This window comes from Penicillium diatomitis (assembly GCF_028827545.1).
Source record: "Penicillium diatomitis strain IBT 30728 chromosome Unknown utg000002l_segment0_segment0, whole genome shotgun sequence".
In the NCBI taxonomy this organism is placed as follows: domain Eukaryota; kingdom Fungi; phylum Ascomycota; class Eurotiomycetes; order Eurotiales; family Aspergillaceae; genus Penicillium; species Penicillium diatomitis.
Window position 1 is genome coordinate 1,483,800 of NW_026623174.1, and position 25,643 is coordinate 1,509,442.

General features: G+C 51.0%; 10 protein-coding genes across 10 annotated transcripts; 7 read left to right on the forward strand and 3 right to left on the reverse strand.

The window, feature by feature from the left end:
• Positions 1-44: 44 nt before the first annotated feature.
• Positions 45-1,898, reverse strand: N7539_001643 (uncharacterized protein; the record flags this gene model as incomplete). Its single annotated transcript, XM_056931246.1, has 3 exons — positions 45-567; positions 633-1,491; positions 1,565-1,898. The coding sequence occupies 3 exons, from the start codon at positions 1,896-1,898 to the stop codon at positions 45-47; spliced, it is 1,716 nt and encodes a 571-aa protein (XP_056793277.1).
• A 466-nt stretch (positions 1,899-2,364) lies between these two features.
• N7539_001644 (uncharacterized protein) lies at positions 2,365-2,652 on the forward strand (the record flags this gene model as incomplete). The annotated part of the gene is made up of 1 exon (XM_056931247.1): positions 2,365-2,652. One exon carries the CDS (start codon positions 2,365-2,367, stop codon positions 2,650-2,652), a length of 288 nt encoding a protein of 95 aa, XP_056793278.1.
• Positions 2,653-3,883: 1,231 nt separating this feature from the next.
• On the forward strand, positions 3,884-4,534 carry N7539_001645 (uncharacterized protein; the record flags this gene model as incomplete). The annotated part of the gene is made up of 2 exons (XM_056931248.1): positions 3,884-4,231; positions 4,379-4,534. 2 exons carry the CDS (start codon positions 3,884-3,886, stop codon positions 4,532-4,534), a joined length of 504 nt encoding a protein of 167 aa, XP_056793279.1.
• Positions 4,535-8,113: 3,579 nt separating this feature from the next.
• N7539_001646 (HNH endonuclease signature motif containing protein) lies at positions 8,114-9,439 on the reverse strand (the record flags this gene model as incomplete). The annotated part of the gene is made up of 1 exon (XM_056931249.1): positions 8,114-9,439. The coding sequence occupies one exon, from the start codon at positions 9,437-9,439 to the stop codon at positions 8,114-8,116; it is 1,326 nt and encodes a 441-aa protein (XP_056793280.1).
• Positions 9,440-10,961: 1,522 nt separating this feature from the next.
• On the forward strand, positions 10,962-11,324 carry N7539_001647 (uncharacterized protein; the record flags this gene model as incomplete). Its single annotated transcript, XM_056931250.1, has 1 exon — positions 10,962-11,324. One exon carries the CDS (start codon positions 10,962-10,964, stop codon positions 11,322-11,324), a length of 363 nt encoding a protein of 120 aa, XP_056793281.1.
• Positions 11,325-12,129: 805 nt separating this feature from the next.
• On the forward strand, positions 12,130-13,346 carry N7539_001648 (uncharacterized protein; the record flags this gene model as incomplete). Its single annotated transcript, XM_056931251.1, has 6 exons — positions 12,130-12,156; positions 12,424-12,567; positions 12,625-12,706; positions 12,890-12,907; positions 13,001-13,121; positions 13,187-13,346. The coding sequence occupies 6 exons, from the start codon at positions 12,130-12,132 to the stop codon at positions 13,344-13,346; spliced, it is 552 nt and encodes a 183-aa protein (XP_056793282.1).
• Positions 13,347-13,914: 568 nt separating this feature from the next.
• N7539_001649 (aldose epimerase family protein) lies at positions 13,915-15,279 on the reverse strand (the record flags this gene model as incomplete). The annotated part of the gene is made up of 1 exon (XM_056931252.1): positions 13,915-15,279. One exon carries the CDS (start codon positions 15,277-15,279, stop codon positions 13,915-13,917), a length of 1,365 nt encoding a protein of 454 aa, XP_056793283.1.
• A 3,732-nt stretch (positions 15,280-19,011) lies between these two features.
• Positions 19,012-19,509, forward strand: N7539_001650 (uncharacterized protein; the record flags this gene model as incomplete). The annotated part of the gene is made up of 1 exon (XM_056931253.1): positions 19,012-19,509. One exon carries the CDS (start codon positions 19,012-19,014, stop codon positions 19,507-19,509), a length of 498 nt encoding a protein of 165 aa, XP_056793284.1.
• A 727-nt stretch (positions 19,510-20,236) lies between these two features.
• Positions 20,237-20,980, forward strand: N7539_001651 (uncharacterized protein; the record flags this gene model as incomplete). Its single annotated transcript, XM_056931254.1, has 1 exon — positions 20,237-20,980. The coding sequence occupies one exon, from the start codon at positions 20,237-20,239 to the stop codon at positions 20,978-20,980; it is 744 nt and encodes a 247-aa protein (XP_056793285.1).
• A 461-nt stretch (positions 20,981-21,441) lies between these two features.
• On the forward strand, positions 21,442-25,206 carry N7539_001652 (putative AT DNA binding protein; the record flags this gene model as incomplete). The annotated part of the gene is made up of 1 exon (XM_056931255.1): positions 21,442-25,206. One exon carries the CDS (start codon positions 21,442-21,444, stop codon positions 25,204-25,206), a length of 3,765 nt encoding a protein of 1,254 aa, XP_056793286.1.
• Between the last annotated feature and the right edge of the window lie 437 nt (positions 25,207-25,643).

Consider the following 25,643-nt stretch of genomic DNA (forward strand, 5'->3'; position numbering starts at 1 on the left):
TGCTGCACCTATCCTGTGTAAAAGACAATCCTATTCAGACAAGTCTACAGCTTCGACTTGCTGTCACTCTGCCACACCTGGACCTCCGGAATATCGCGGAAATTGGGTGGAAAATAGGCGGGACCCAAAATTCTCTTCTGCACCTTGGCAGTGCCCGATTTAGGCAACTCACCTTCAACGAGCCGCAGGATTGTTGGCATCTTGTAGCCAGCCAACTTCGTGCGAAGATCATGTCGTAACTCCTGAAGAGTAAGTTCCGTTCGAGTGCGACTGCTGCTGCTGCTGCTGCCGCCAGATTCCTTCTTCAGACTGACAGTAGCCGCTACTCTCTGTCCGAATTCTTCGTCTGGTATTCCCACCACCATCACTTCGGCGACATACGGAAGACCGAGAATTTCTCGCTCGATATCCAATGCGGAGATTTTGTAGCCCCCCGATTTGATAATGTCGATGGAAGCGCGCCCTAGGATGAAGTAATACGTACCATCGCGACGGGCAATGTCCCCGGATTTGAAATAGCCGTCTTTGTCATGAGCCTCGATCGTGGCCTTTTCATCGTGAAGATATCTGAGAAACAAATAACGTCTAGGTTAACTTCTCTTCAGGAATGACTTGAAGACGGTGATACTGACTTTGAAAACATATAGGGACATTTCACCAGGAGATGGCCATCATCCTCGAGCCGAAGAGAAGCTGACTCAACCACTCGACCCACACTGTTGCGTGGAGTTCCAGAGGGATCCAAGTCTGTTTTAATGACTGTCCCGAATTCTGTAGCTCCATAGCGTGTGAGAATGGGCAGTTGTCGCAGGTTCTCCCAGAAGTCTTGAACTGGACCAGGAAGCGCTGATGATCCGCAGAGCATCGTGCGGATGTTACGCGCCCCAGCGGCATATTCAACACGTTCCTCGGGTGGTCGTGAGGCAATTGCCTCTTCAAAATAGCGCATCAGTCGCATGTATATTGTAGGAACGCCAGAGAAAAAGGACAGCCCACCACGCCGCCAACGTTCCCACGTCCATGCGGCATCGAAGCTGCCGCTTCGAAACTCAATGCAAGCGCCAGCAATGATGAAGGGAAGAAAAGTCAGTCCTACGCCGGAGGCATGATGAACTGGCAAGACATGAAGCACGACATCTTGCTCGGTGATGCGGTAGAAGTCTGCGTCGGCCTCTGCGTTGCCTGTCAACCAGGTACGTCGTTGGACCGCGCCCTTGGGGGGACCAGTTGTCCCCGAGGTGAAGATGACCGCACTTGCGCCATTCATATCGAGCATCCGGTTGGACGAAACGACTATCTCGTCGGCGGAAGTAGGTTGAGACGAGAAGAAAGATGCAATTGATGGTAGACATGGGAGATGAAAATGCTTCTCTTCTTCTAGGGAACGTATGATAGATTGACCGAGGGATACGTTCGTCTCACTAACCAGCAAGGCCACACATTGAGCCTTGTGGAGGAAATAAGAAGCTTCTACCACTGGAAGCCCAGAAGCTGAGTACAATGCGTTTGTTATTATCGCTCCAGAGACGCGAAAAGTCAACGAACGAGGGTCATTGGGACTCACCAAGCGGTACGACTGCAGCACCTAAAGACAAAATCGCAATGAATCCCACGGTATACTCATATCCTCCCGGGGCTAATAGCCCGACGAAGACTTCTTCGTCCCGGAACAGGCTATTCAAAGTCTCTAATGACAGTGTCTTGGCCAACTCTTCTCGCAAAACAAGGGCATCCGAGACCACCTCCTGGTAGGTCTTTTCCAGGCCTGCATTCACATCTCGTACAGCTACACGAGGAGGTCTGCGTTGGGCGAAGCGAAGTAATTTGTGAAAAAAGGGCAAATTGGGAAGCACATGTCTCCCAGTATGGGAGGGTATATACCGAGTTCGATCGTCCATTGCTCCAGTCATTCAGAGAAAAATGAGGTTATTGGAGTCAGCTGCACGGATGCGATTCTTCAGAGTGGAATGCAGTGGTCATCGATTCCCGCCTACTAGATCTACCGCACGCTCCTCTGCTCTCTCCCCAACAATGACAATAAACACGGGTTCCATAGTGCATCCATGCATAAAGCCCCACGATTAGAAATACCCCGCGTTGAACTCTTGTTGCCGATGACAGGAAAATCCAACTCGGTCCGTGGCTCTTCCCCAGGTTAACCCCGCATCCATCCAAGCGATTAACGGCAACTCGGCACTTGGTCATGTTCAATAGCAAGCTTGCCGTTAAAACGCCGAAAAGCGAGTTGATGTATGTGCTCCGATCACGGATTGTGGTAGAGACATGTTTCAACGGACACGTGTGTCTTTCCTTCTTTGAAACTCAGCTCCAGAAACGTTGTTCGACACGATCAATGTCGCTATCATGCCGGATTTCACTGATGCCCTTCGACCAAGTCATCCAAATGGATCTACCACTCTCACCAGTGAGCGAGCGCAATCTGATGTCAACGTGCACCACTTGAGTCAGCACTTGTTTTCCACTGATGGCTTCCTCCAGCGACAGACCCGTATCCTTGCTCTGCTTCAGAACGAGGTCTTGTCTTCAAAAGCGACGCAGCAGCATCTCTTTACGCGTGGAAAGGTTCAAGCTTGCGCTGGCGCGGGCAAAACTGCTTCGTCGCATGGCAGATCGGCATCAGTGGAGCGATGAAGATTACAAGATGGCCCAGTACCTGGTAGACGATGTCTCACCGTACTTTCTACAGACAGAGTTGTTTGTGACGACGGTTCGAGAGCAGGCGAGCGATCAGCAGCAAACCTCCTGGCTGCCGTTGAGTGAGTCTTGGAAAATTATTGGGGCATATGCCCAGACAGAGCTGGGCCACGGGAGTAATGTTCGTGGACTGGAGTGCGAGGCACGTTGTATTCGCAGATATCGATCTGCAGGAAGGAAGAGGAAGGTGAACACAACATGAATTGGTGTGTGAGGAAAGGAAGGAAGTGAAGCTATCTAAATGGGTTTGTGGGTCCTTCCGTGGTGAGTCGGCAGATCCCTTGCTGGAGAGGCAGAATCACTCAAACACGCAGTCTCTCCGGGGATGATGAAGTAGACGACATAGAGGCCGACTACTGGATGGATATGATGGTGTTGAGAAACGCCTACACCGAGATACCGAGTACACGCTGCATGCTCGACAGAGACATGTGATTGTGCGAGAGACCTTCAATGTAGCGCGTCTGTTTCTAACGAACAAGATCTATTGATCAGACTTCTGGCACGATCAATGCCTGTTTTGAGAGGACATTGGAACTAACGGTCTGGTCGATCCCGGCGACATTCGCATTACGGCTGGAGATGTTGCCGAAGTAAAACAGGCTATGCTGGTGTGGCACTGCAGTAGTCGACCCCACATAGAGGCAAAGACGCTGTCGGGAAGGACTTCATTGGCACGGCATGAAGTCGTGAGCGAAGAGGCGGTCTAGTCAAGGGCGATGTTCTACGCTGTACTTTCGTTAGGCGTCTCGAATTCGTCTGTGAGAGGGAGATGGCATGGTCTCTTGATGAGATACGGCTACGGTAGGGGCAGCAGTATCGATGTGTGAGAGGGATGATGAGTGAGACTGCCATTGGGGAGAGATTCTATCTAGGCTATGGACTGCGGTGAGTCGGCAGTATCACATGCCATACAAACATTGCTGCGTGCTACCGTCAAAAAAGCAATGACTTAACACGATCTGTGACTCCACTGACGTCTGCATCGTTCGATTGTGTTTGGCAGGCATGTGATTTGCCTTCACCAGTCAGCTTAGTTAGTCTTTCTCACCTACTAAAATCTTATAATCTCTTTCTTCCATCTTGCTGACTGCGCCTCCTTCACGTAGCCAGCTGCACGAAATTCAGATAGCTGCATTCGAGACCGCGCAAAAATATCGCTCTCATGATGGATGCCGCTCAGCATGTCATTGCCATCGCCGGTGGACCAGCCTTTGCAGCGGCCACCTTCGTTGTCAGCGCTAAGGCAAACCTTCTCGCCATGATACTTCACCATCTTGTCATCGACATTTTCTTGTGGCAAGTCGTTGTTATACATGGACCCGAAGCACGGCTGGAGTGCCCAAGAAATGCTCCACCTTTGCTGGGCGACCTGGTGAACCACAAAGTGGACGTGCACTGGGCATCAAACCCCCAAAAGCCTTGTTCTTCCGAGCGCGCTCATTCCTGTGAGGACTACAGCTCAATGCCAATATCTGTGCTGATTTTGTCCGGAATGCCCTCGGCTGCGACAAGGGTACGACCAGGTGTGTTTGAAGGTTAGAGCAGTCTCTTCAAACCGCAGACAGAGGAAATTTCTATCGTTATAGTACTGCACTCCTTTGTTCAGGCCTTACCAGAAGCATAAATGCCTGCTGCCTACAATTAGTGACACAACCGCGAGCTACGGGACGAGACCTTCGAGTATATCTCGCATCCTGAGTCGGCTCACTACTATGCCTCCCCCCTCCTTCTTTTCTCCGACGTACCATCTGGCGTGGACATCATCGCCGTCCATATCTGCAGATTACGATCGAAGCTGGCCAACCCCAGCGACTGATCTTCCGAGCACTTCTTTGGTCCTCTTAGGTGACAGCTGTTCCGCAGCCACACATCGATCGAAGTCACAGCAACTTTAGTAAGTTGAGTTGAGATAGTCTTCCAGCTTGAGGGCACGGCCGACTTGGGCCAGACGCTCACGTACGACTTTGAGCTCTAGAATCCGCGTCTGACGCTGTTCAAGTTTTCTACTGCGGTAATACAGAAAAAAAAGTCATACGGGGACGACGCTTGCTTAAAATAACCTCAACAAGGGAAATAGCGAAAATTCGAAGCACTTCAACCGCATCGGGAAGTGTGGGTCAGCACTGGAGGCCACACTGACCAAGATTGCCATGGGGTTTCCTGGGTTTACCTGCAACAAATGCAGCGCACCTTTCCCTGCTTGCTTGTGATTTCAAACCCTACGGCCGATAAGCTGAGACGGCTACAGAAGAAAGTCAATTCTGGATTTGACCTAGAACATGTGGAGGTTACGTGGGAGTGCTCGCTCGATCAACAAGGTATGTTCCCATGTGGGCAAAGACTCACCGCTGTGTATGAAATTGACTTGAGATTGGCTTTTCAAGCAAGGATTGTGTTTTGGTCAATTGTGTTTTGGTCAATACAATAAAGCCCTAAACCCGATGAGTCAACTACGGAGCATCTGACCTCTGTCCGTTTGGCAGATCAGCCCTGCAGAGGTGGAAGCGTGCCTCTCCCCAGGCTTCAGAAAATATCAAAAGGTGTTACACGCCAACCGTGACAATTGACGCTCCACAAAAACCTATTTTAGCCCACTCACCGGCCATCTGTACGCCTTCTGCTGCGAGAGCGAGCTCACCAAATTGAGCGTCTCCCAGATGGTCTGCCGATTTTCCTCCAAAGATATACCGTCACTGGAGACGTGTGCTTTGAGTTCTTGACTGTGAGAAGAGATTGGCCAATGGCCACTTTCTTTCATAACCGAGTGGACTCAGCTCTTTGCTGATATCTTCGCCTTTCGCTTGGAAACTACCATGGGAGAGTCCTCACTCCACTTCGCTCTACGTGTGCATGCGTATGCTGGACATTTGACCAGCAGCCTGGACGACCGGTCCTGCAAATCGGCCGAGAATCAGCCCGACCTGCTACCAGCTGGGTCCGGTTGATACTGTAGGTGAGTTGCTAGTTGAGGGACCGGTGCCAGCTCGAGCCTATCCCTGAGACGAACCCAAAACAGCGGTCAATCTCATTATCGGATGTAGCTGACCCGTGAAGAAGGCCGATCCGAGTTTTACACGTAGCTTGTAGCGGACTGGTGACCTGGTTCAATACGTGAAGATTGGCGAAATAGAATGCCGGCTGTGCAATGATAGGGCCGTCAACAGTACGCCTGTCCTTGTCTTCAAGCTTGGACTGTCTGCTGAACGGCACGTGGCCGTTGATTCACTCTCTTATGCCCTGTTTGCGCCGCCCAAACTCCCTAGAATTTGACAACACTGCAAATCCTCAATCCCTAGAAGAAACTCAGTCGGCACCAACTTGTCGTTGATATTGATCATATCTTACTCTGGCGTGTGATTCCGACGGGCCACAAAGAGGGTCTGCTGGCGCGCAGGTTCCCGCCCTGGCTCCGTACAGCACTGGGTCAACCCTAAATTGCAGACTGAATAGCTAATTGTAATCTATCGGCTAACCGAATTAGCCAAGACATCACTCCTGTGTCGAAATACTCGCACTAGTGCCTGTGAAACACTGCGAACACCGTGCAGGACATGGCGAGACAGAATATGCTCATTGTTAGCAAGCGCACGTCGACTCTGCTACACATGAGACACAACGAGTTCTGCTTAGAGCCTTTGAATGTCCCGAAGACGGCGATTATGCAAGTTTCTGTGTAAAGATTCCCGGCTCGTATAGCCCTGACTCCGACCCCGAAAGGCCCGGCCGTCAGCCCTGGGCTGACGAGATAGAATTCAACCGATCTGTGCAATGGCTCACCATCATGGCGCCTCTAATGTTCAACCGAGGGCCGGTGACAGCTATCGATTCGATTTGCCAAATGCAGAAGACTCGCCTTTGGCTGTCGTGACACCAATGGTCTTATTTCACCTCTTGATTCGCCAACGACCGCAGACACCGAAGTTTTTGCAGCAGGCTGATCGGTGGAGCTAATTTCAACTACCGAGGCCAGACTCAACAGCTGGAGACCTTCGATGCCTTCTTCAATGATGAACTGCACCTGGTCATTGAGGCGTCTTGAGATATCGACTGGGACTTCCCACGCTTCGCACTCAAATTGTCCGCGGTGGTTGTCCCGGGTCATTTGCGGCAGATATCACCTTCAACAGACACGTTTAACATCATAACCAGATTCGTCACGTCGCATCAAGGCTCGTCCAGATTCTCATCGGCATTGCTGATGTCGTCCCGCGCCTCACCACCAAAGCTTCGATCGGTGACTGTCCACTTTTTTCGCTTCTGGAGAACGGTTCAGAGATTGTCCACGCATTGAACTGCGGGTGGAGCTAAGCTCAGCTGCGTATATCGAGGATGTGTATCTTTACTCGTCGATGTAGCGAGGTTTCTCAATCGGCCGATTTCGGATGAAGGGCTCCCACGAGGTCGAGCTACCGTTCGAGGCAGAAAGCACCAAGAAGACATAGTAGACGTCGAGAGGCTTCTCGGTGTATAAAAGCAAGGCGTGCAGAGGCATGCAATTCTGCGCCCCGTGTTTCTTACCACCTCGTAGAAAACGCCGCACTTTTCCAGCTCGTGCTCCAGGAGGCAATCCCGCGAACACAGCCTATATAATGCAGCAATAGCCAAGTGATGCATATACTACAGTCAACCGCTAGAATTGACCATGAAGAGTTCCACCTCGCACATAAGCTGCTGATTGCTGATGAAGACCGAGACCGGGGTTTCTGTCAATTTGAGATCAATGACGCCATCATGAATACCATCTTCACGAGGATCGACCTGCAGGACCTTGCCGCCGCCTATAATAGGCTGCTGCCTTCTGGCCCTCCCACCCTATGCTCGATTCTATCGATACTTCCACGAGATGCCTACGACGGAGACCCTCTCGTACTAGACAAGGTCCCTTGGCGCAACACAGCCATACATTATACCGTCGCACACAGGTAGCTCTCCTCCATCACATCAGCTACACCCTGTCCGGTTCTACGTGTCTCCAACCTCGTCGAGCAGTGCCCGAGCCTTCGGCGAGAGGCACAGCGTCACCACATCCGATCTGTACCAAGCGACCTGGGGTATGGATGCGATCATCAGCATGCTGCTATGCCGGTAATCTACAGCACCGGCTAATCGAGTACGTGAGCTGGTGCATGATGTGTAGAGCGACTAGTGATAAAGCTCGGCCAGCAGAACCGCTCCCCGGCCCAGATTCAGCATGCCTGGGAGATGTCAGGCATGCCTCTCTTCGACATAATTATGTCTATCCACCCCATAATATCCGCCAGCGCTCCAAAAATTGATACACCATGTACAAGTTCCAAGCGTAGTTCCGGCCGCCTTCTTTCCGTTGAGCAATGATAATTGATTGGTTCTATTTACAGAATAGCAAAGACATTCCCTCCAGGTTTCAAAGCCATCCCTACTCCGTCTCACTGTCCCCGTCGGAGTCATCGCTGCCCAAGGTACTCTCCGAAGACGATCCCTCCAGAGTTAAGTCCTGCCCTTCGACTTGAGCCGGATCATGGAACAAGTCTGAGTCGAGCGCCTGCCGTCTCTGTACATGAGCGGCTGTCAGCTCGACCAGGGCCATCTTGTCCATGTCCCTGACCGGGAGGCATGAGTCGGCGCCGGCCAACAGCGCATTCTCACTATGGCCAACTTCTTCGGCCAGAGCCTGGAGCATGTTTCGGGCGATGTACCTCCCAGGTGTGGCCCAGATGGGCTTGTCGGTCTCCTGGGCCAGGATCTCCACCGTTTTGCTAGCTTTGCCATTGTTATTGTGGCTCCAGGATGTCTTCAGAATGCTGACGCAATAGTGGTAGTAGAGGTAGCGTGCGGCCGGGCGGAAGTCAGTGCGGAAGCTCAAGACACGATTATCCAAGTCACAGTATTTCAACGGGTGATTTGGGTGGACTTGGCGTATCAAGAACGCTTCGGAGCGGTCCAGAACTTGCACTTTGAAGTTGCGTGGCTTAGAGAATAGCCAACGCATGATGCCAAGCTTTCCCGAGAGATCGTCGACATCTGGAACTATCACCAGCTTGCCCTTGTCGAAGTTTTCTTCGATAACTTCGTGCATCAAAAGACCATTTGAGGGTCCAAAAATGTCTTTTCCTGCTCTTCGACCAAAGATTGCTCTTATATTGGCCTTAGAATGTAGCCAGGGAAAGATATGGCATGCCTTCATAGTTGATGACAGCTCCCATGAGTGCAGGATGGGACACCATAACCACTTGGACTCGGTCTCGTGCTGTGCGCCGTATTTCTCAATGAGCTGCGCCCTAAAATTTGACTGCGCGCTCGAGTCTCTTTGTCCGGCACCGGTGCCTGTGATGCCCAAGCCCATCTTCGGTGTGGTGAAAAGTGTCAACCATGACTCAGCTTGCTTCGCAGAACGAGCCTTGTTGCGTGGGGATTTCGCCTGTGCACGTCGCTTGGTGATTTTGCAAAGGCTTCGTTGTGCGTTGACCTGTTGCAGCTTTGATTTCCCCTCAGGCGACTTGTTGTAATTCTCCTCGTCGCCTGGGAACTTGGTGCGGGAAATCTTGCGCTCGATCACCGAACGTCGGAGTTTGCATTTCTGCACTCGGTGGGCTTGATCCCAGAATTGGCTATTGAAGGAGCCCCGCGCTTTAAGAGCTTTCAACTCGGTGGTAACCTCCTGGTTGGCAAGTTTTCTTTCCTTTTCCAACTCTTCAATGGAGTCTGGCAGGGACCCCGTTGCAAGCGTGGAGTCGGAAGACATGGTGTCTAGCTCGATTTTTGAAAGAAGAACAGGAATTGGGAAATTTGATGGGAACTCTGATGGATCTTGGGTAGTTGTGACAGGTTTTTCCAACAAGAAAACGGCGAAGGGATGGTGGAAGAGAGGAGAATGATATTGCTTGATGATGGGTATGTATACTTCAAAGTGGAAGGCTCTATTCGTCATGTTTACCTTTCCTAATCAAGTCCGAGTCCAGTTTCGGCAGGCTCTACATGTCATGCTTACGCTGTGAATAGTATCAGGTCCGAGTCCAACTGCGGAAGGTCACGGGCCTTGTCCCGTTTCCATGGATGCATTATTGTAGGCGGGAATGGCGACCACGATAGGGCAAGCACGGCTGATGTGAAGAAAAATCAATCTCGACCGGGACTTTCACAGTCCGCTCGTAGTGAAGTATGAACGGTAAGTAGTTGCAAGTTCACCTAGACAACTCAAATGCTGATCAATTCAGAATCGAGACATCGGTTTAGTATTCAGATCAAAGAAACTTGACAGAGGACGAAGATAGGCAGCGACCTATTCTGCTGTCCGACAGGTATGAGCAGGAGGTTCCTTCCAGGTAGCGGATGAGCACTGAAAATCTCGTCACCATATCGACCCATCCGGACCAAGGTTCAGCTACGGGTGCAGAGCGACTATGGTACCGAGTGAGTCTTGCGAGACGTACAGCCTGTGACGTTGACGGTTTCTACATGCCCCATGACTCTCGAGCTGTTCCTGCCATCCTAGGGCAAGGAAAGCCGGCCTCCTGGAAAGAACGACAACTTCAACCCGAGGCTGGAAGTTCAGCTCGTACGGAATGTACATCAAACTAGTCCAGACTCAAGACAACATGTGGGTCACCACAAAATGAGCACCAAACTGAGCCGCTCAGTGACTTAAAAAAGCCAAGCGATGCATTTTATTGCCGATGCAGTTGAGGTTAGTCGTCAATGAGCTTCCTCCGACGCAGGTCTAGCGGAGTCTTGCCGATTTTCCCATGCTGCCCTCCCTCATTTGCCGCGGAGTGGATCGCTTGAGCTGAGCCGATTGACTTGAGTACTGGACGACCTACGGCCCCCTCGTCGAGGATAGCGACCCTTGCTCTTCATCGCAGGAAGCCTTCCTGCGGAGCATGAGCTAGTCACTTGCGAGTTACCCGATAAGCTTCACCTACGCCCTGCACGTTTTAAAAGGTGCTGCCGTCGACCTCGATCAATTTCACAACACCTGAGAATAGGCTGTCAACCGCCAGGCCCTTTGCGCAGACAGTATCTGGCGACAGCCGTGTCGAATGAAATCCAAGGTCTAGAGGGGAGCTTCAAAATGGTATATGCTCTTGTTTTTCCAGAAACTCTTGTCATTGCTTAGAGAAATCACAGTCTGGTCATTTCTCACAGCGGTCCACGGAAGCAACCGGGTATTAGGGTTCCTTCCTTTTCCGTCAGTAAAGCATTCGGAACGCGGCAGATGAGGACCAGTTCATGCATATCTCTGGCGGGCAGCCCTAAATACTCCTCTAATGCCAGACGCGTCGAGCGAGGAGAGACAACTGCGGTCCGTGGAAATATCGCTAGACTGGAAGATCATCTACAACCTCCGCCACTCCTGCGAGATGCACGAAACAACCGTTACCCACGTCTCCCATACAATTCGGGCACTCGCCTTTTGCACTTCCGCCGCCACAGACAATATCTGTCTTGGTTACCTGGCCGCAGCCTCAGCGGCTGCAGTACCCCCCCCCCCCCCATTACTACTACTCAACGAAGATATAAGCACCTTGCAGTACGACCTCACAGTCAATGTCATATCTTCCGCCGCCCACACTGGTGTAACTCCCACATACTGGAATTTGACAGTCATTGACTATTTCCCTACCGTATGAATGGACGCGATCAGAACCGTCATCCCGACCCAGCTCAAGAGGGTTCATCCACTGAAGTCCAGGGTTTCAGCCCGGTCGGGTCACGTAGCTAAGCTCTGCTCGGGGAGCGGAATGGAAGCCACAAAGCCACCTTCTTGATTCTGGTTACGATTCATCGCACATTCATCAAGGAGGCCAAGATGCAGCCACAAGCCCTGGCGATTGTCGCATAGGATGAAACCACGACTTGGGGGGCGCCGAACCTCTCGTCGGTCCTGCTTGCTACAAAATCGAATGGCCGGGCCGCCTACGGCGCCCTGATTTCATGGTGTATTCGAAATTCCAGTATGAGCCGCCTATCTCGATGATGTCTTTGCTGAGGGGAGAAAATTACGGAGGTGTCGATGAATCCGTCTCACTCTGATTGACACGTTGGGGCTATTTTCTGCGCAATGTATGGGCAAAGATGATCCTCACGAGCCATGCTCTGAATCAACTACTTTGGACTAGATTCGTGCTCAGCGCGAGTACGTTGACACGAATATACGTAGTGTGTCCATGAATGCAACATCAAGATGAAATCAGACATGGTAGCGGCCCTGCCCTCGAGCATTTGGTTCGAGCACACGTGAAGGCTACTTACTCGACTTTCTACTCATGGCATTTTTCTTCATCCACTCCAGCTGTAATTTGTGGTTTGGCCTTGATTGACAGAGATAACCATGCAGTGCCGGAGCTCGTTTTGGCAGTAGATCTACCGCCAGGACCTCCGTGTCACTGTCACTGTCGCCGCGGCTGTGCATCACTCACTGGTTATTTGACCGCTATGAACAAGGAACAGAAGCGAAGAAGCGTACGTATACCAGGCAGACGGGATGCGAATCTCAATTTCACCGCGTGACGGCCAGTCAACCGGTTGTTCATAAGCACTCTCATTTGTATTCTCGCGCTCGGTCGCAGCGGCAAATGCCTTGACACGCGGTATGGATCCAATATTCGTTTCCCTGCTGAGTCCACGACATGGCGAGAGTCTTCATCGCCTGACTTAACAACGTAAGGTTTGACAGCGCCACGCCCGTGTAGATCTCGGGCTGACTAGTGATTCGGCCTGCATGACCAGGACAATCAGAAGAATGGCCATGATGGCGATGATCATGTCCACCGTAAAGTTGAGCAATCGCTGGATGGTAAGAAGAAGGTAATATGGCTGCTGCGTGGTATCGAGGGAGCGGAGGTTGCGCACCGCACATTGGTCTTGCCAGCCGTAGGCATGTAGTGGCTTTTAAGCTGCGTCACGTTTGGCATTGCTAACCTGTAACAGACCTATGAGGCGCACGAGCAACGCGTCATCAAGAAACAAAAATGGAACAGCCTCCTCATTCAACTACACAAATTAAGCAAAGGTTTGCATAAGATATACTGCAAATCTTCGCATTCTAGAGACTGACATTCACCTTTCTAGCCAACTCCCAGTCAATTCTGGTTTCGACTTTCTACCATGCTTTATCGTCCGAGACAACTCTCGAAGACGCGACAAAATCGAAGCTATGGGACCTCTTCCGGCTTTTTTGCTCTAACGAACCTAGAGAGCGACGCATTTGAATGTGAGTAAAGAAGAGGATAAACCAACTTACCAAGAGTATTCTGTTTCAATTTCACCTAACCTGGATCTCCACGTCTATTTCTTCGCTGCAAAGCTGTTACCCAATTCGAGCTCGAGGCCATTTCTTCGCAGATCCAAGTCCGGATGGCGTGGATTCGCCCTCATGCCGTGAGGCTCGTCGACTCGTGGCAGATTCCTGACTACTTACTTGACAGGTACTTGGCCCCTTCATGAACCGAGAGCACATTTGGATTTTTTTGAGCTAATTCGGTGTGATCAGTGCCCTTGGACGCTACGGCGGACGAGTGTACGAGGACCTGTTCAATCGAGCGCATCGATTGAATCCACTCAATCGGATCACTTTCAATCCTAATTACTGGGACGAGAAGATTTTGATGGGGACCGGTGTGACAGGGCGAGATGTCCTTGCCAAGTTGTGATTTTCTTACGTGAATAATGATGAGGAAGAATCATACTTTTCAAGAATCAACCTCCTATGTATTATGAATCGCAGGCACTACTATGTGTGAGGATTGATTGTAATCAGGAAAAACAGAGTGATGCGAGTCGATGAGCATAGTCGGGCCCACGGGTAGCGTCTTGTGACTGGTGTTAGTGGACACCGGGACATATTTCGAGTATACATATTTCGGGGGCATGAATGTTTCATGCCCATACGCCTATAGACCCAGTGTAAATGTAAACCGGGTGTGGTAGACAGCAAATTTCTCGAATCCTAGACACAGCAATTACAAGGCGGGAAATATCTCACTGGAAAATCAGACCAAGAAGACAGTTTAGGAAACACAAAAGATTTAGAATATGGCATTATCATTCATTGGTACGGATGTCAGGACTGATTGTGCACATTAAGGGAAAGCCGAATCACGGCACCCACTGGCATCCTAGCCTCATTGCAAGATTGAGAAGAAATTTTTCGAAAGGAGTTCACTGCTGCATCCCAGGAACAGGAAAGTCATCACCTTCAGTCCACAATACCCCCAACTTCTAGAAGGTACCAAATTGGTAAGTGGCAAAGTTGACGACAGGACCATCCTCGGGACCAGCAATCTGGTAGCGGCGACGACCCCATTCAGGCTGGTTAATGCCATCGATCCAGTCCTCGGTCTCAAAGACCACGCAGCCGTACTTGTTGACGACGGTGGCACCCTCGTGGCCATCCTGGTCCTTGTTGCGCTTGGCCTGGGTCTGCTTGGTTTTAATGGAGCCGTTCTGGCCGTTGCAGGAGTAGATCTGCATGGCAGCCTGGTTGGTGGCAATCTCCAAGGAGATACCGGTGCGCTCGGAGGCCATACGCACGGTGGGGACCACGGAGTCTTGAGCAGCGTAGGCGGGGGGACGATCCACGATCAAGCAGGTGTCATAGCCGGTGCAGTCCGTGCCGCAGAGGCCAGCAGTCTTGTCAATGTCCTTGCCAATGAGCTTGGGCTCGGTGAAGTTCAGGGCGCCCCCGTAGGCGGTGGACACATCACCGATCTTTCCGGTGGGGATGAGAATACCGTCGCCTTCGATGAAGCGGGTAGACAGGGGCATTTGTATGGTAGTGTCATTGAGGATAGTCTGCTCCTTGAAGGCATTCAGGTTCCAGTAGAGGTGGTTGGCAAGCATAATGGGGGTCTTCTTGGTCAGGGCCAATGACACCAGCTTGGTCGTCATCTGAGGCAGACCCTTGGGGTTCTCCGCGGACTTCTGGGTCGAGAGAGTGTAGGTGGCATGAGAGATGACATCTCCTGGGAAGTTCTCAAAGCCCTGGTCGAGCAGAGTGAAGGTGATGGACGACTCGGTGTGCGCCGTCACGGTCCAGTTGCGACGGTCATAGCCAATGAAGCCTCCGTGGAGAGTGTCGAGCCCGTGATGCTCGTTCTCTGGGATATGGTACTCTTCCCCGTCAATGGAGAAGGTGCCATTCTTGATACGGTTCGCATAGCGACCCACGACCGCACCGAAGAACGTGCGGTTAGTTTCACTGTCGTGAAGATATTGCTTGGGATCGTCGTAACCGACGAGGATATCTTGAGTATTGCCATGGCGGTCAGGGACCAACAGTGAGGTCAAGACGGCGCCGTAGGGAATCAGCGTGGCTGTGATGTTCTCTGACTTGATCGTGTACTTTTTGAAGTGCTCATCATTCACACTGGCACTCGACGTGGAGACAGGGGCAGGGGAAGGTGCCGCACTGGCGAGCACCGGCAGTCCGCCGAGGGCTGCGGTCAAGTATGTCTTGAAATGCATCTTGATAGCCAGAAACAAGGGGATGGTGAGGAACAAGGAGCAGTAGAAGAAGAGGATTTGAGGGGTGACTCGTGGAGGACACAGGAATGAGCGGATGCAGCCGAGGGGAGAGCTGCGCATTTTATGGTGTTGAGAGCTAGTTTCCGGTTCGAGTAATCATCGTCATGCGTTGCTTACACCACTGTCTCTCTCCGCATGACTGGACGCTAGGGGACAATGGGGGAGAGGCGGGGATTGCTTGCAAGCTTCAAGAAACCGGGGTAAGAATGCAGCTTGACGGGTCGGTTGACGTTTAGCGTGCGCTCATCAATTAACCGACCGCAGGGACGGCAGATTGCCCCAGTTTCCAAGTGGATCAGTCATTGTCGGACACACAGAACAGTAAGCCACAAACCACTCGTGTATCGACCACTACACAGAATCACTGCTGTTTACCGTCCCGGAGAAGTGAGAAGTGTTCAATCCCAGCACTGGCAACTGCCATCTTTGATCTCGACGCCGGAGAAGACAAAGTATCGCGAGCTGCTTGAGGCTACCGAAAGCGGAGACGCGGTAGTCCACTAGTCTGTTTTGGGATTAGGCTTCAGGTCCCTGTCGGTTCCTCTTGTTGCGATTCTGTTGGATGCTCAGCAAATGCGGGGAGTGGCTTTTCGCATGGCTTAAAGCTGGCCTGGTTCTGGTCCGGCTGGTCAGGCCCGCCACTCGGTGGACCATCAACAATAAGCTCTGAGAGGCGCAATACGGATGGAACGGTTAATATGGGGTTCTCTGGGCTGTGGAATTGCTCCTGCCGGTAGGCTGTGAGCATGAGCGGTAAAACTCCGGCGGGCACTCGGTTGAGCTGCACGCTTCCTTCCAGCCACCATCCAGGACAGTATCAATTCGCGGGAGTGTGGTGACCACCATAGTGAGCTTTGGATCATGGTCGACTTTTGAGGGATAGAGCTAAGCCATCATTCTGTGCATGTGACTGGTCATTGGTCGCAACCTGATGTCTAATGTTGACGATTGACAGCTACGTTCCCATGCAGTCTGCGCAACAAGTCCGAGTTAACATTCAATCACACAATGGAGAGTGTCCAGTTGAGCTTGTACTTTCTCGGATGCCACGACTTTGGCTGTCTTCCACTTGATTTTTCACCAAGCAATCGCGACTCCCTTCCATGACTACTCTATTCCATGTCTAGATTCGGACAAGTGGAAATTGGGTGATGCCAAACTTTCTGGAAATCCCCGGCCCCCGGAGAGACACGGCCGGTTAAAGGCCCAGCCGCATGCGGAGATCGACCTTGACGGATTCTGGGGCAACCGATATTGGATGAGTCTCTGCGATTGCCTGCTTTACCGAGTGTGAGCTCCCTGGTCCCCAGTCCAAGCCCAGGTGACAACAATGTGAGAACTTCTTGAGAAGGGCAGAAACCCGTGCCAGATTTGACATTGACATCACTGAACTCTGCGCGAGCTTGATGAAGTTCGGCTGTGCACAGCCAAATGATGATCTACTGATCGAGGATTTACCCATTCGCTTCTCAATGGGTAACGCAGCCGGATGACGAGCGTAATATTGTCAGCCCCCACGAACCGATACTGGAAAATGACCACTCAAGTTTCAACTATCAACTCGGCCTTCTCTAATCACGTGTTGCTTGACATAGGGGATTCGACTTCATATCCCTGCTGTCCTGAGACCGAGGTACTATGCCCCCAAAATTCAGTGGTTCGTGTGTTAAATTTCCAACTCTTGTTCTTGGCGCCAGCTCTCGTCGTTTTGATGGAAAAGCCTCCATACAACGTCCAAATCTCACATCATGTTGCCAAGCGCTTTTGATAGAGCGTCAGCGCATGGCCTTGGGATCGGCGTGTCCATGCAGATCAAGAATGGTACTGTGCATAGCGAGCTGCAGGAACCCACCTGACGATCAGATCGTCTTCAGCGGTTCTAGCAAATTCTTCAACGCCAAGCATTTCAGTTGAATAGCGCTTCATCATGAATGGTTCGGAGAAATGGATTTCACCCACTCCCCATACACTCTAATAAATTCTGCCCTTGTAAGCCTTGCCGTCAAATTTTGGGTGTGTCCAGCCGTATTTCGCTGAAGCTGGACAGCTCTCCTGCCTGGTTTTGAGTCTGAGTCGGGCATTAAAGTCACAGGGGAACATACTACCGTAACTCTTGTACCCGACCAAACGGGAGGCGAGTATACCTTTTCAATAGTTACCCTAGAAGTAGATGTTAATGAGCAATTTGTATTGCTGGAGTACAGCTGGTCACAGGGTATCCTACTGTCTAATGTCTACCTCACACCAGCCATCACCACGGGATAGTAATGGAAGCTCGATCCACACAAAGACAAAAGGTAGAAAGTACCTTTCTTTCAATTACAACACTGCTAACGACGACTCAAGCATACCACCAGCCAGGCTGGTATGGAAGTTGCACAGCATCATGTCATCATGAGCTTCATCGTCCTGTGTGGAGCGATCACTCACTATGTTTCAGGTCGGACGAATGAGACCTATTCAAGGCGATGTTTGATGACTCCAATGTTACCTTATTATTGACTTTTGTCGAGAGCTACGGTCAGCTTGCTACGTGACCGGCAATATGACTCCATCTGCATACTCTGTGCCACATGAAGAAATTTCCCTACACATTTGCTCCGCGCATAGACACGAGAGCTACTCGCAGAGTTCAATGGAGCGCTACCATTATGATCCGAGGGGCAGTCAAATGGATGATCTGATGTACGCCCATATCCATGGACAGGGTGTGAGATCAAAAGCCCCGTAACACCGATCTCGCGAGAAATGAGGGATTGAAAGACATGAGATGAGACAAATATATCGTCATCTGCGGCGGAGAGTCTGTACTTTGAGACCTTTGCGATCTACTTTTGTTATGCCCTTGAGGCATGTTTCTTCCTCGTAGTACCTACTGATACAGCACACAGACTTTTCCGAGGGTCTGTAGTCTACAGAACTCAAGCTTTCTATATGTGTACGGCCAAGATTCGGAAGAAATACCTAAGCGTCAATCAAAGAAATGGGTACTCGACGGTCGATGACTCATTTTGTTTCCTATGCGCAATTAGCCTTGAATACGAGATGCCCATATTTGTCATACACTCGCCAAAAAGAAATTTGGCCTGATTGTTAGTATGTCAAGCCCAATACTCACCCTAAACGAGAGGATGTTGGTAACCGCCTGCGACCTCGTATTTCAACTGGGAGTAGCTTCTGCCTGTCCGTCGGTCAAAGAACCATATTGAAGACTCTGTTAAGCAGCTGTTGTCGAATAGTGCTCGATCCTCACAATGAGATTCTTAGTGTTTGGAGAGACTTTCCATCGTACAATGCTCACTGGTAGAGTCAGCTCAACGCAATAACTTCAAATCCACCGGTCAGGTAGTGATGATGCACCTTACAAGGTACGAAGTTGGTATTAGCATGATGCTGCATATTTAGTACCCCTAGCTGAGAAATACGAACGTTACACAGTCAACGGTGTATTCTGCAAACCCTGGCAAGTAATAATCACCTCTGCTCCAAAACATACTTCAGGTGGAATGGCGGTTGCCTCTGCTGACACACATAGCTCAATTGAATATAAAAACACAGTTTCTTCAGAACATCTCGTCAATCAATTACAGCGAAAACTCCTTTGGAACTTGCCAAAAGCGTTCATTAGGGCTGAGGGGTTCCTTCCTCAAACATCGAGCTTTCAGAGACACGTGAGACCAGGCTGTCGCACAAACGCACTTACTCCAGATTTCCTGTTTTCCCTCCTCTTTTTTCCTTTTTCTTCCTTCCCCAAACATGTTGTCCAAACTCATTCATATCATTCTTTTCACAATGGTTTTCGGAGCGTGTTGCTTGAAGGCTCTTTCCCCTCGAACTGCCATCCACGAGGATGACCTCGATCGCTACGATGCATTCCTCTCCAACTTGCACGACTCTCACTTCCTTGACATGTACCTCGAAAATGGTCAAGTGAAAATCGATGTCTACGCTCACCCATCTAACGAGCTGACCCTTTCCGAGCACTTTACTCCAAGCGACGTTGCCCATCAATATTTCGCCCAAGAGACTGAGCGAGCCAAAGAAGCTCTCCAGTCAACATCTGCGCAAGACCAGTCGGCACAAGAATCTGCAGACACTTCGGGCGTTGAGGTGAGGGCAATCTGTCCCCGTGGCGGCACTGTGTTGGAAAAAGAGGCATATGTCCTGGATAAGCGCGTTTCTCGATGCTATCAGTTCTGTGGCACCATTCGCAACTGTCGGGGAAATAACGGTTGTCCACACTGTTATGCTGTTCGACAAGGATGCCTTTGGCAGAAATGGTGCCGTTAGTGGCTTCGTCTTCCGTTACCTGCGGTCAAAAGCACACATGCAACCATGAAACTTTCACGACAGGATCTATTTTTTGGATGACCAAACCACAGATTCTACGATGATCACAACTGAAGTGAGTGGACCAAGATCTTGAGACCCAGTCCTTGACGGCAAATCTGACAGTTTCCCATGTTGGCACGCAGATCATCACTCATGCCCTTGGTCTCCGACAGAGCGATCAAGCACACTGTCCTTTCCGAATACCATTTGTATTTCTTACCAAACAATCACAAATACGCTCATTTGAATCATCACCAGAAGTCTTAGTTCCCAATGATCGAAGCGCTTATCTTTTGTAGTGTAGGCGCCAGAGATGGCGAAAGGTGGCTGCTGACGGAATTTACTGATGCACGCAGTCAGTCACACACACCTTTATCAAGACTTCATCATCGACTGCGCCTCGTTAAAAAATGGGTGGCCGAGATTATTCCGCCATATATCCGCAACAAAAGTGCGCCAGCGAGCTTTATCGTTCGTAAATCGCTGGTTCGAACCCGTGGCGCCGCCCATGGAAATGGCCTCCGCACATTGCCTCCGAATACTGGAAGATGAGACGATATATGCGTCATCTTGCTGCAACGACTGGACCGCTCGCCAGCGGTTATTATGACTCCAGGCACTCTCTACACAAACAGCTCATGAGTCTTCGTCAATGTCGTGAATAGTTCGCTTCAACATAGCGAGCATGTCTACCAGTGAGAGTGTTGCTTTCGACCGTGCTGCTGTTGATCCAAGATGGGACAAACTCTTCCGGGAGATCGAAATGAAGTTTCAAAAATCCAACATACTGCAACACAAATGGTATCTTACGACACTCGGCGCCATTATCCCAAGCTCACAGCCCGAAATGACCAGTCAGTTATACTTGTACTTACTCAGCCAGCCAATGTATTCGACACAACAAGAACGGAGAGCCCTTACACTTCGCTTCCACGAAGGGATCTTCAAGACACTGGCCTTACTGGGCGTACCTAAGCCGGCCGAGGCGATCATCTCGATCTCCACCCTGGAGCCAGAGGACAACATAGATCTGCCGGTTAGTCGGGAGTCATGGCAATCCGGTCCAGAGAACCACACACAGGGGATGGAATGGCTGGAGAAAATTTACGCTCAGAATACACCTGGTTTATTGAAGTTGTTCAGGAAGCACCAAGATTTTGCGAATGCATTGTGTGATATTTCATACGGATTGTACTTGTCTGATCGCCAGATCTTGGATGACGTGGACACGGAGCTTATCGCCTTGTCTGCGGTTATGGGTCAAGATCTTCCCCGAATGACATACTGGCATATGAGGGGCTGTCGAAGAGTAGGAATCTCCAAAGATGATGTTCAGATGCTCTGCGGGTGTGTGCATGCTGTCGCCAATCTCTGTGGGACCGAATTGAATCGGGTGCGCGAGGTACAAGTGTTGGAGGAAGAGGTGTAAACGGCAAGCTTATACTCATGATATGTTCAAGACACATCAGAGTCCCAATATGTTTATATTTACAAAGCCACTTCCATAATAATCCGCGGACACGATAGAAACAAGCCGGAATAAGCAGGTAAACAAGACTGACGTTCTCGATTGACCTTCGGATGTCAACAAAGGCTTCCACAACGCAACGGACCCACAACCGGGCCAAAAGGTTTCCACCTGACCGTCAACACCAGATTATATAATCCTGCATATCCACCTCCGCCTGTCCACTGAGAACGGCTTCACAGTGGGCACCAACTCGTGCCGCTTTGGGAGACTTGTTTACGCCATTGCCCCGCGGTGTTTTGAATGTGCATGTACAAAGTCCTGGCCCGTCGAGACTCGACCCTCGACAGCATTCCACAGGCCACCTTCTATCCACCTTTGCTGCGCAACGCGTGCCCGAGACCTCCTTAAGCGAGTCCGCGATGTCAATTACGTCGCGCAGCCAGAGCTCCTCCCCCGACATTCTAGGCCCTCCTGGGGACGCCGAGTACCTGATCTCATCGCCAATAAAACCTTTCTCAGGTCGCCAAAGCTGGCTGTCGCCTGCCATTACTAAACGACACAAGACTCCAGCGAAACGCCGGCGCATGACTCTGAGCCCGACGAGGAGCGCGCACTCGATTCGATTCGACGATGTCCTCCTCCCTGGATCACCTGCCATGAAACTCGACGGTTACCAAAAGTCGCTTTCGCCAGACAAGCTGCTGGCGCAGGATGGGAATGTCAGTCCGTGGCGCATCAGGGTCACCTTGGAAGCTACGCAAGACGGGGAAGATGCTGCCAGCGCGATGTCTTCGCGAAAGCGACCCAGACCGACAACGGTGACAACCATGGTACCCTTGAAAGATGAAGGGAGTCCCATGAAACGGGGGACTCCAGTGAAACGTCGAATTCGCTTGAACGATTCAGAAACACAACCGCATAACGGGTCGCCTTGGCCGAGGATAATGGGAGACGACGCGCCCGGATCGATAGGCGTAACACCGAAAAGGAGACCTGGGCGACCGCGCAAGAACACGCCGAGGCCACAATTACCGTCGAATTCGATGTTTTCCGACGAATTGAGAATTGAAAACACCCCTGGCGCGGAGCCAATGTCGCAGAACTACAGTCCAATGGACATCACAACCGACGCCAGCGCGAACCCCGATCGGATGTGGAGCCCTATGAACATATCCACAGATGGAGACTACGAGAGCGGTCCCCTTACAACGAATGACTTGTCAGTCATCGATGTACCTGGCTCTTCGACGGCGAATTTGAATACACGGCAAGATATCGCCGGGCCGCGTGACTACGGCAGGCGTTCTTACAATACACCGGTCATCAGCGCCACCGAACATCACTTCCTTGACGACGACAATGATATACATTCCACCCCATCCAAAATCCCAACTCCTACCCGCGAAAGATTAGGCTCCTCAACACTATCTTCTCACCGCGCGGGCGGTACTGTCTCTCCTCGTACATACCCGACACCAACCCCAACTTCGTCGCTGGCCGACGAAGACACTCAGGCTCAAGACCCAGTTGCACTTGTCAATGGCAGCCCAAATCAGACCGACTCAGCTCACGAGCGCCAACAACCGTCCTCGGTGGATCCAACGGATGAGCATGAGGAATTCGATTCTATCATGGAAAGCGAAGGATTCACCATGGTTTCACTCGACACTTTACCTTCCGCCAAGCAATATGGTATCGGCTCAAGTACGAAGCCCGGGTCCGAAGCAGGCACTACGCAGGGTTCAGGCAGAATCGGAGACCGATTGAAGCGAAAACTATCCGGAAGGATCGAAAGCCTAAGAGGTGGCGCGCAGACTGTGAAAAGGCCGAGTCCTTTGAGTGAGGCCATTACCTCGATGCAAGTCAGCCCTCGAATTGAGTACCCTGAAATACGACCAGAGACAAGGCAGCGGGACTCCGAGGTCTCTTATCCGAACCTTCCTCAGACTAGATCTCCAGAAGGTCCACGATCTGACGACTTACGAGTCGGTCGCGAAGCTGCGCAAAATATTAATGTCCAACGAACATTGGAGTATGGGTCTCAACCGGAGACTGTTGATGCAGATGAGGAAGATGATATTATCTTGCAGCATGATGATGAGGAACGTCATCATTGGCCCCATCAGATTGGACGAAGGCACAATTCTCAAGAGTGGGAAGATGCTTCAGTGGAAGATATGCCCCAACAAACAAAACTTCAGGATCGCGATGAGTCCCAGGCCGTGCCCAATAGTCTGCACCAGGTCGATTCCCCACGTCCGGACAAAAATACTGCACGAGCGTCACGGGAACGCGAGTGGCAGCGAGAGCGGGAACGAGTCAGTCGCCAAGCCAGAGATCCAGTGAACTCAGGGAAGTTCATCAGTGTCGAAAGTGACGAGCCGATGCCACAAGAAGCACCCTCTGAGTACTCGGCTCATGGGTCGAAGAATTCGGAACGGTCTGAAGAGAGACGACGATCTACAACGCCCTTGAGGGAAGAGCTTGCCAACAACAATCCGCTGTCTGATCAATTTAGACCCGATGAAGAATTTGCGAAACTCCCTTTGACACAACCTGTCAGTCAGGGAGTCGAGCGACCAATAGAATCGCCCGAGCATGAGGAAGACGAGGAAGACGAGGAAGAGGACATATGGAGAGTCGACGACTTCAGTCCGAAGGTTTCGAAGCCGCTAAGCTCGCAATCAAGACAGGATCCACGTCCTGTCACGGAGGACGCAGATTTGATCCATGACGACGACGACGACGATGGAGATATCTGGCAACAGGAAGCCAGAGATCAGAGCAACATTTCCCATCATTCCGAAAAGCAGGCTCAGCCGGACGTCGTTCAAAGGTCGCCCGGTCTCTGGCGGGAAGCTGGTGAACATGCATCCACCCATGAAAGTCGCTCAAGCTCGTCGCCCGTATATGTGACAATAGAGCATCATGATGGCACCCATCCCGTGCCGACTCATATCCGAAAATTACGCGATCAAAACGTCGACCTTTCCGCTCTTCTCGCGCATGAAGAAACTCCAAATCGAGCCAACTATTACGATGGGACTAGTACACCGAGAGAGATGCTCAACCGCCGACTTGTCGCACCGCTTCAATCCGCAATGAAGTCTGCGTCCTCCGCCCGCAAAGTTGGACAGAGAGTTCGCTTGCAGCCTATGCCACAGTCCAGCCCACACATTGGATCGGATGCAGAGTTCAGTTATTCTCCTGCTTTCAAGCCCAATATCTCCCGACATGATGAAGACACGCATGGCTCTGAAGTGGGTCCAGATGCTGCTTGTGAGGCGACCAACCCTTTTGAAAATAGTTCAGCTGCGACACCAAGGTCTATGCGTCGATCTCAAAAGAGTGCAGAAGAATCAACTTGGTTTCAACAAATCACAAGTCTTACGCCCAGGTGGCTGAAAGCACCAGAACAAGACGAGGAGGATAGCTCTAGTTCGATTGCGGCTTCTCAAGACGATCCCGACTCGGAATTCGAGCACCACGATGATCAAACCGAAAGAAGCAAAACCAAAACTGGGCAGAGTCTTCATGGGCCAGCTGGTCAGCTGCCTGTTTCGGACCGCTCAAGCCAGTCACTCTCTCGATCTCTGCGAGACTCTGCCAATTCACCCCCGAAGGATCCACGTGATCATGTATCTTCTGCCGAACCCAACGAGGCACGTGCATCATCGCAAAGTGGTCAGGGAACCTCATCTGGTGTCGACTCACGTGCAGCTCCAGAAGGTGCACGTGTTGCAGGTGACCAGGAACAAGTCGATCGAGACCAAGATCTAAATGATCAACACCAGTTGAAGAGGCGTTCCAGGCCTCTGTCAACTTTCGGGTACTTCTCCGATGAACACTACAAAGCCCTCCAGCGCCTCTACCAGTTGGCGAAACGTGCGCCGGAACGCTTCTCCTATCACAAGGCTGCGGGGCGCACCGAGATCATTGGAGATTGGATCTGGACTTCAGACGGTCTTCATGGGGTACCCATTACAGAACTCCAATTTGCTATCATAGACCGCTTTGTGCATGATCTGTCCCGCGCAGACGTTGAATACGGGGGCAGTGGGCGTGTCGAGTGGACCGAAGCCGACCTCCATCGAAGATTGATCAGCATTATCATTGGCGAACAGATTCGAGAGAATCAAAAAGCGAAGACCGTCCGGGCGGGATCTGTGGATACGTGGCGTTGAACACCTGCGAGTTCTTGTTTACTTTATGTTCAAATCAGGCTCCTCCTTCTTTCCGTCGCAGACAGACCAAACTCGCGAGCAAGTCGTCATGGTCCTCGAGTATGTTGAAGATCCTTTTGTTGAACTGTTTCAAATGTCCATTTCCTTCGCTGTGACTACTTTTTTTTTCTTTCTTTCCTTGACACTGCTTATGATTCCCTCACGATGTTCTGCATGCTCTCTTTTGGAGTTTCACGGTCTTGTTTACCGCGTGGAAGTACAGTTTATAACCAAATACGCGAGGCGTATAGGATGGATTGGTGGACACAATTGCACAATGTCTTTTGTTCTTCTTGATTATCTCCAGAAACATTCTACTAGGGCACTCTATAGAGTCTAGAATGACTGAACGCCAATGAAGACATGCTGATTGTCGCTGGCTCGCATATCGCGCTTGC